General features: G+C 37.6%; 1 protein-coding gene across 4 annotated transcripts in view; it reads left to right on the forward strand.

Moving 5' to 3' along the window:
• Nucleotides 1-9,542, forward strand: part of LOC111427538 (titin homolog) — a 31,092-nt gene extending 21,550 nt beyond the window's left edge. For all 4 annotated transcript variants that reach the window (XM_023063889.2, XM_023063129.2, XM_023064364.2 and 1 more), the window contains exons 5-8: nucleotides 74-284; nucleotides 774-1,036; nucleotides 1,095-4,853; nucleotides 8,844-9,542. In XM_023063889.2, coding sequence (XP_022919657.2) covers nucleotides 74-284; nucleotides 774-1,036; nucleotides 1,095-4,853; nucleotides 8,844-9,454 — 4,844 coding nt within the window. In that variant the 3' untranslated portion in view covers nucleotides 9,455-9,542. The remainder of the gene's footprint in view (nucleotides 1-73; nucleotides 285-773; nucleotides 1,037-1,094; nucleotides 4,854-8,843) is intronic.
• The last annotated feature ends 203 nt before the right edge of the window (nucleotides 9,543-9,745 follow it).

Here is a 9,745-nt window from a genome sequence, read left to right on the forward strand (position 1 = left end):
GCCTAAATTAATTGGTCAAATAAACAATTATACTATAAAAATTGTATAAGTACTTCTTTTAAATATGTTTTAGATCGAGGTTCAATATTTTCGAGTAGCAGCAATCGAAGTTCATCAAGAACTGGTGGTAACCAGCCCTCGGATATGTCTATTTCGACCGGCGCTAACAAACCGGTATCGACTGTGGGCCGACAAACAAACAACTCATTAGCGTGCGCAACCGGTCAGATTGTAATCCAACCCGTATCCAACCCACATAGAAAAAAATTAAAAACGTCTCAGGTGTAAGTGTTATCATTACAATTACTATTTTCAAAAATAAATAAATAAACGTGTACAAATCTAAAAAATTATTGAGGATTTCTTTTAATTCCGATAGTTTTCTCTTGTTCTTTGGTAGCTTGATGTATAAAGTAATGTGCATGAAAGATTTTTTCTTCAAATAATAAAATGTCTTAAGACCAACAAAATTGTTACAACGTCTTTTCATGCAGTTGTTCATAATATACGAGCGATTATTATATTTAAAAAAATAAATGAATGAAGCATATATATTTTACGCTTTTTTTGTACATGCACTGCCCTGATTCCTTCGCATTCTCCAAAGAACCCATCCTTGCCCTCCTAGTTACTGACGTAAGTGATGTTAATGTAATGTTTTACTAATTTTGCATGATTCTTAGACCCATTTTACATTTAATTCCAATATTTTTTTGTGTTGATTTGATTAAGTAATTGTATTTTTACGATTTATTTTGCAATGGCGTTTCTAGTTTTCGTCAGTCAGACGAAGATTTGCAAACGGGTATGCATAAGATTTTGGATTTTGTCAAGAATCATGATGATGCCTGGCCGTTTGTCGATCCTGTCGATGAGGAATACGCTCCAAACTATTATTCCGTTATTCGAAAACCTATGGACTTGCAGCGGATGGAGGAACGATTAGATTCTGGCATCTATAAATCATTTTCGAAGTTCAGAGACGACTTCCTACTAATTGTACACAATTGTCATTTGTATAATGGTGCTAATAACGGTAAATATTCATACTAAACTTGAAATCAATTTTGTCATAATCGATTTTTTGTTCTTAGAATATACCGAAATGGTAGATAATCTCCAACAAGTGTTTGAAAGAGCAACCGAACGATATCTGGATGAGGTAACGAGTGATGAAGAAATAGCAGTGGAATATCCAGATATGAATAAAGATAGTAAAGGGCATAAAAAAAAGAAGATAAGTTCCATGTCGCTGTCCAAAATAAAATCTACGACGACCTTAAAGCCACCAAAAAAGAGAAGTAGATCGCATTCAAATAATTCTTCAGAAGAGATTGAGAAAGATGACGTCTTTGAGAAAACTGAGCGTAAGAAGGAAAAGTTGCAAGAACATGAACATATTAAAAAGCAAAGTAAAAAGGAAAAGAAAGATAAAATTAAACGTAAATCAAGCGATGACGAAGAAAGGGTTGTTAAATCAAAAGAGAAGTCATTGATAAAAAATTCCAATAAACTTGAAAAGAAACAAAAAGATACAGAAAAATCTTTGAAAGACGCAAAACATAAAGAGGGACATATAAAATCGATTGAAAAACAAAATAAAATTAAATCTGATAAACACAGAAGTAAAGACTTAAAAGATACAAGAGATTTAAAACTGGCGAAGCAAATCGAAAAGAAACCTAAATTAGAAGATAAAAAATCAAAAAATCTGTTAAAACATGATGACAAGAAGAAAAAGAACCAAAAGCATAAAAATAAGATAACTTCAAAATTCTTGTCTCCCAGTCCGGAACGATTAAAAAGCCGTAGCCCTTCTCTAAGTCCAGATAGATGGAGCAGTTCATCTCCGCCCCCTTCATGGCCACCATCTTCACCAGATGATTACACATTCTCCCCAAAAAGAAAGGATAAATCAAAAGCATCAAGTGATAATGAAAATAGTAACAAATTGAAAGCAAAACATGACAAGTGGAAAGAAGTCTATAAAGATAAGAAAGAGGATTTACCGAAATTTAGTGATCGATCACAATCTCCTCCAAAACACATTGATAAACACAATAAGTTGCGAGAAACTATTGAAAAATTAAAAGCCAAAAGTGAATTAGCCAAAATGAAAGAAAGGGAGAAACGCGAATTGGAACTTAAAGAAAAAGAATTTTCATTGGATGTTGCTGAAAATAAAATAAAATCAAAGTCGTCCGATAATAAATCGAAGAAAAAGCACGAAGTAGAGGTTGATGATGGAGCAAGTACCGCGGAAAGTATACAATCCGAGAAGAAAGTTGATAAAAATAATGCCAAAAATGCCGCTGCGATTGAAGCTTTAACTTTAGCCACAGAGCAAACGCTTAAAGATATAAATAAGTGGCTTGATGACACACCAAAGTTTGAATTTAGTTCTGCCAGTAATTCGCCATCACATTTCTCCAGTTTGGATGATTTCGATATGAAAGTGGATGACATTAAAAAGAAACCAGAAAAAGTGTTAACGAAAAAAGATTCGTCAAAAGAAATAAAAAAGAAACCGTTTCGAGATCCATCGAAATTGTTTCGTAGAAGGGAGGTACAAAGAACCATTGACAGGTTACAACCTGGCAAAAGCAAAGGTAATCTTATTTCGAATATTCAAAGTACTAATAAGCCAGATGAAATATTTCCATTGGGACCATTATCCAAGACGTTGAAGGATACCAAAAATTCGTTGATTGTTAAAACCGACGATAGTGCACCAAAATTAAGTTTGGGATCAGTATTAGATAGTTTTGGAAAACACCAATTTGTTGATGATGCTAAGAAAGATGATGCACCGGAATTGAAAGCGGAAGATGTTAAAGAGAACACTGAGTCTAAAGAGAATGAAGTGAAACCAGTTACAGAAAAGGTTGAAAAAGAAAAAGTTGGGAACAGTCCTGGTAAAGCTACTCCAAATTTAAGTGCCTGGTTTAAAGCGTTTGGTGCACCAAAAGTGCAACCTGCGCAAAAGAAGACTGATAATAAAGCGGATGGGAAAGAAAATGATAATAAATCGGATGATAAAGAAAATAAAAATGAAGAGAAGAAAGCTGTTCCATTGGGTGATCCATCTCCTACACCTGATAGTCCTTTAATGACTTATGGTCAACCTACTACTAGACAGCGTAGAATAAGTACTGGAAGTAGTATGTCAGAAAGATCTTCCTTTTCTCAAGATATGGATTCACCAAGAGTGGGTATTGACGAACGCTTAGGAGCTTATCCCGCCCCATATCCTTCTCCATTACATAAATCACCATCTGGGGCATCGCCAATTATGGTTTCACCAAGACCAGATATGTCTCCAAAAACGTATCCGGCATTTAATGGCCAAATGAGGGTTGGTTTTTATCAAGATACAGTTTCAACTAAAAGTAGTCCTGATAAATCTTGCAGTCCACGTGATAATCCTCAATCTCCATATCCGCAATATTCAGAACACATTTACACACCTCCAACGCAGAATTCTTCTTATTCATATGGAAATCCGTCATATTATTCCCATACGCCAAATTATTCTTCATCAAATCCAACACCACCACATAACATCGAACCTAATCCATCTTATTTCGATACCAGTAAGCCTTTAACAGACCAGTATCAAAAAGTGTTACCGAATTACTCGTCTCCCGTCAATTCCCAATTGCCTTCTCCAGTATCTCAACAAAATTCTCCAGCTCCTCCTTTATCTCAGCAAAACTCCCCGGGACCCGTGTCACCTCACATATCACCAACTCCCGACAAAATTACACTAGAAAAACAACCAGTGGCGTGCCCTGTAAAAAAGAGGGCGTTTGAAGGAATGCAAAATGATTACAACAGCCAGAGACAGGATGTAAATGTATTAGTAGATTCTAGTAATACAAGTAATTCTCCAGTTCATAGTGTGAGCCCCGTGAATGAAATGACAAAATATCAAAACGTTGCACCAGAAACGATGCAAAACGACAATATTCCAAGCATAGATATAACAGAAAGTAGTGATTCAAATAGTTCTCAAAGAAATACATATAACGCCACCTCGTCTCCTTACAATTATAACACTGAAATGAATTATGGCCTAACCATTCCATCAACACGTAGTATAGAAAGTGATAGATCCATTGATATGACCAAATTTACTAATATGGGGTATGTTGAACCAGATGTTGGTTACCAAAGATCAACATATAATCCACGAAATGACGTAAATTATCAAAGATCAACTGAAAATATTCCGCAAAACAATCCGCCTACGAATCAAAATCTCTCGTTAAGATATAACGAACCGGACCTGTTAAATATGGGCTATAAACAAATGAATCCTCAAAATTCTCAAATAGGAGTACAAAACATGAACAGGTCGAATATTTTACAACCCGTTCGGTCAACTGCTGATAATACGTCAAGATTATCTCAACCTCTCGATGTAACGAGTGGTTACAAACAGACGGAAATGTCGATACCAAGGCCAAATTATAATTCGTCAACAATAGATATTGATCAAGCATTAGGTTTACGGAATTTGAGTAACTTAACACAAATTGTTGATGGTAGATATCCAGGGGAAGATAGAATGTTAGGGTTGCAATCGTCTGGACAAACATTTTATAGTGATAAAAATATCGCAGGATCTCATATGCTGGGCAAACCAACGATATCGACGACAGCTTCTACGTTGCCGATGTTTAGCCAGCCAAATATTACGATACCATATAGTACTATGCAAGCATCGAATCCGATTTATAGTAGGCAAATGGCCGAGATGCAAACTGTTAATATGATGAGTCAAGAAAAGCAGGCAACTACGGTTGCGCTTCAAGAAAAGAAAACCAAAAAGAGAAAGACACCTAAAACAGGTAAGTTTTAGTCAATAAATAAGGCAAAATTCAAACATATAAGATGCATTGTCAGACACGTTTTTGTGCTATATGAATGCGATAGAGAAGAAAATTGTTTGCTGTTTGTACTACAAAGTGTGTTGAGAATTGTGATTAGCGTTCTAGCACATCATTCATCAAAAACTTGTTAACTAGTTTTTGATTAAAAAATTATATTTGCAGGTAAAAGAAATCAGATGAATTGAGGCTATTAGATTTGGTAATCACATGTACAGAGGATCTAATGTGCTACAAACAGCAGAGAATTTTCTTCTCTATCGCATACAGATATTTCTCATATCTTATGTTCTCATATTGTTAAATAAAACAACGATTATATTACATACTCATAAATTTTACCAATTTAGTTGCATAAGGTTGTGTGGTGATCTGGTTTTCTACAGTACGCATCACTTGGAAAACCGAAAATATCTGTGCCAGATTCTTTACTAGGTCTATATACCTCACCGGTACCTGCCTCTTGATTTTTGGCCATCAAGCTTCCCTTGTATCATTGCACCATGCCGTCCTTTGGTATTGTATGACTAAAGAATTTTGGATGCGTTCTCCTAGAATGGATGCATTACTGCAATATGCAGTCATTATATCATTTCAATCAACATATTATTTCAAAAGCTTTAATTCTTCTTTGGCATGCAGCATTTATGGTCCATGAGTCAGGCATATATTGCAATAGGAAACACTAAATATTTCAGAAGTTTTGTTTTAATTTCTTGGCGGATATGGTGGTTTTTCCAGATTTTAACCAGTCTACCCAAAGCCTCCTTTGCCATTCCGATTCTTATATTTATTTCTGTTATATTTGTTATTTTCGTGCTCAGATAGATGATCTCATTCTTTAACCCCTATGTCACGGATTAGCTGCAATGCTCAAGATACTATAGCCGCGGTCTATAATCAGCAAGTGACATTCAAATCTATTCAGTCGCAGTCCGACCTCCAGGCATACTTGCTCGATTCGTTGTAAGAGTTCGGACATTTCTTGCTCAACTTTAGCCGTTGCGACAGCATCATCTGCGTATCGAATGTTCGAAATCTGTTTCAACTCTTCCAATTTACTAGCGCTTTCCTCATCTATTCTGGATAGATATTGTACTACGCTGTTTCCTGCTCTAAAGTACCCTGAGTATTCGTTTCCTATTTTTATTAGAGCTAGGTTGTTGTCATATAGCTGTTTGATAAAATAGGTCAGATGGTCGGGAACCCTCATTTTTTTTTAAATATGCCAAAGTTTATTCCAGTTCGCTGGGATATCTCTTCCGTCTCATCCCGACACAAAGCCTGCTTGTTTTGGGTGGGGGTACAGTACCGCTCAGAAATATATGATAATTTGGTTTTTCTCACATAACTTTTCTAATACTGGACGAATTTTCACACAATTATCAGGCAATGCATAACGAGTGAATACAATTATATTATATTCCAGAGGACACAATATATGCCAAAGCATGGAGGAGTGACAAATTTCTTTTGAAAATCGATGTCAAGCCTAGAAATAACTTTTATTTTAATTTTTTGTTTTGCGTTATTTTCACGTGATATTTTCTGAAAGTTATGAAATATTATTCTTAAGAATGAGTAAAAAGAAAGAAGTTCGAGATTTGTCGGAATTGACGCAGAAGGCCATCATATAGGGTGCTCGACAAGCATGCACACAGATGCAGCTCACCATGCAGATTTCATCGGTATTGAAGACGTGGAGGACACTTGGCTACTTCGTGACGAAGAAACTAAAATGATAGACCTCAAATCACCACCCGGCTGGAAGACAGGAAAGGCGTGATGCTATGCAGAGCGAACACACGGCTCACGACGGTGGACATTGGGAGAAAATTGTGCAGTTCTGTGCAGCGCCAACCGTCTACATCGATGGTCAAGAGGAGGCTGAAGGATGCAGGACTCATTGGTCGACGTCCGGCAAAGAAACCACTCGTTTCAGCTAAGTACAGGAAGGTGCGCGTGGAGTAGGCGAAGGCGCCCCTCAACTGCACCCGGCAGCAGTGGGAGAACGTCCCTGTGGAGCGACGAGAGCAAGTTCCTGCTATTCGGAACTGATGGCATATCGTACATACGTCATCCTACGGGCACTCGCTTCGATCCCAAGTACCTGCTTCCCACGATGAAGCATGTCAATGGTTCCGTCATGGTGTGGGGGTGCTTCAGCGCTGCTATCACCGGCCCTCTGGTTCGAATTACGGGCAGCATGGACCGCCAGAAGTACAGGGACTGTCTGCAAGATGACCCTGGCCACGCAGAAACATGGGTCGGTGTTGGCTGTTTCAGCAAGAGAATGGTCCCAAGCACACATCCAGAAAAGTCCAACAGGATCGCGCAGCGTCGAGTGGGGTTAATAGACTGGTACAGCCAGAGCCCGGATCTCAACATCTTCGAACCACTGTGGGACACTCTTTGACACAAGTTGACAGGTATTCGGGCCACTTACGCCGACGAAAAGCTCCATCAGCTGCAGGCGAAGTGGGTGAAGATCGACCAGTCCACTATCGATGCATTGATCGATTCCATGCCCAGATGTCAGGCTGTGATCAATAGGATTAGTTACCCAATCAAGTACTAGGTTGCTCTACATGGCTGATTGCCGTTCACGATTGTTATGTTGATATTTCTTGAGTTATGATTTATTTTTGTTGACATCGCTTTATAGCGTATTTTCGTATTTGAATATAAATTATTTTTTAATAACTCAAAGTTCAAACGGATTCTTCTACACAAGTCTATGTCATGTGAAATACATTGCAAAAACTATGGTAAAAAAAATGGTCTGCTTTCATAAAGTTTCAAAAAAGTTATATGGGAAAAACCGAATTATCATATACTTTCGAGCGGTACTGTATATTGGAGAAAAGGTTTTCAACCTTTTCTGTATGAACTACAGTAATAATTTTGCTTGCGTGATTTATTACAGCAATAATTCTATAGTTACTGCATTCATATGCATATACAGGGTGTCAGATAAAAAACGCCCCAAGCTGTAACTCTGTCATTTACATTCCGATTTTCAGTCTGACACCGGTATAATTTTTAATTGGAAGGTAATAGGGTTTAAATGTTTTTGAGAGCATCTTGACTTCTTGAAACAGATCCCGTGATTGGTTTTGGTGTGCATGTTCTTCTATTTTCTCGCATATTGAAGCAATGTGTGCCAATCCTAAGCTTTTTGTTAATGTTTTTACTCAGTGTCTATTGACTTTTAATTTGTTTTCTTGCGTTATCCATTGTTTCTCTGGTTGGTCAGGATTTACACATGCGGCAGCGAGCTCAATAGCGTGTTTCATGTCTTTCCAAAGTTGGTCAGAGTTTATTTGGGTGATTCTTTCTTGCGATCAAGATTATCTCCAACTGCACATTGAAAAGCTGCGTTTTTATCATTATACTTCGGGTTGGCATTTGGTAGGAGGCAGTTGTTGTTTAGTTTGAGTCACGTTTTGCGACTAAAGCATTATGGTCACTTCCAAAGTCCAAGCCAGGGTAGGTCTTTATGTCTTTAGTATAGTTTTTTCAACTACTCTTGATAAAAACTTAGTCAGTCAGGCGATCTCCAAGTATATATTCTACTGATATGATGTTGGAAATTGAAGCTGATATTACACTCTTCAAAGTAGGATTTATTGCATGTCCTGCGATTTTTCTGAATTCACAGTTTGTTGATTTAATTCCACTTAAGTTGGTATAAACATGTTAGTAAAATAAACTCCAACAACTACAGCTGGTGTCTATACTTTCCTGCCATATTGTCATCCTCACTAACAACCAACAAAATTTTCCGTCCTTTACTGTTAGCATTGTTATATAATATAAAAAATCAGAAAAATGCATTAATTCTTAGCAAATATTTATTCTATTGTTCAGATTTTTCGATTACTAAGAATAATGATAAAAAATAAAATATTTTATACCTTGTATAAAAGTTGAAATAAAACTGTTTTTCAGCTACTCCACCAAGTGGTATATCAGATGGTGTATCAAATCCAACAAGTAGCACACAGAACCACCAGGGCTTCCAGTCATACGCTGGCCTGAAAAATTCTTCGCTCGAACCTAGTGCAATATCATTGAAGACCACCAGTGTCGTTCCCGGTAGCGCATTCAATTTTGGTCCATCACCAACAAGTTTAGGATTAGGTTCCACCATTTACTCCGATAAGGATGCCTTCCCTACGTACCTGGACGAGTTTCGGACAGCGCCGAATTATTACATGGCCCACGCGGCCGCAGCTACACACCACCGGACCACGCCAGATACGGCCGAAAAACCGGTTCGAACAACACACCAGCCAACCCCAGGTCAAGCGCCGCCAACATACCCTTTTATTGGGGCGCCACAACCACGACCACCCAGTTACCCTTTGGGCGGCGCTTTTATGTCACCACATCAAGCACCGTTAATGGATCCAAGTTCGCAATTGTACCAACAGTATTTCCAATCGGGAATGCTTCATCAAGGTCTTTTGGGGGCGCCCAGTGCGTATCCGGCTGGTTACCATCCAACATTAAGTATGCGACAACCGTACGACGCGATGAACAGACCATCTTGGCTCTAACCACTATAAATTTTGTCTATTACCAAAGACTTTTTATACTAATCCGATTTTTGTGTGTATTTGTATACGCAGCCAATAGAATTATACATTTGTGTATATGCTGAGGTGAGTATGAAGAAATGAATTCACTTTGTAAAGTTATTTTAAATATGAGATTTGTTCTAATCACAGTTGGGATATAGAGCGCAACCATATTTCTCTTCCAGGACACGAAAATATGGTTGTACGCAGAAACATCTTTAACTATATTAGAACAAACTCTATATTTAAAGATAATTTAATTAATTACAA

The sequence above is a fragment of the Onthophagus taurus genome, chromosome 1 (assembly GCF_036711975.1).
Source record: "Onthophagus taurus isolate NC chromosome 1, IU_Otau_3.0, whole genome shotgun sequence".
Taxonomy (NCBI): domain Eukaryota; kingdom Metazoa; phylum Arthropoda; class Insecta; order Coleoptera; family Scarabaeidae; genus Onthophagus; species Onthophagus taurus.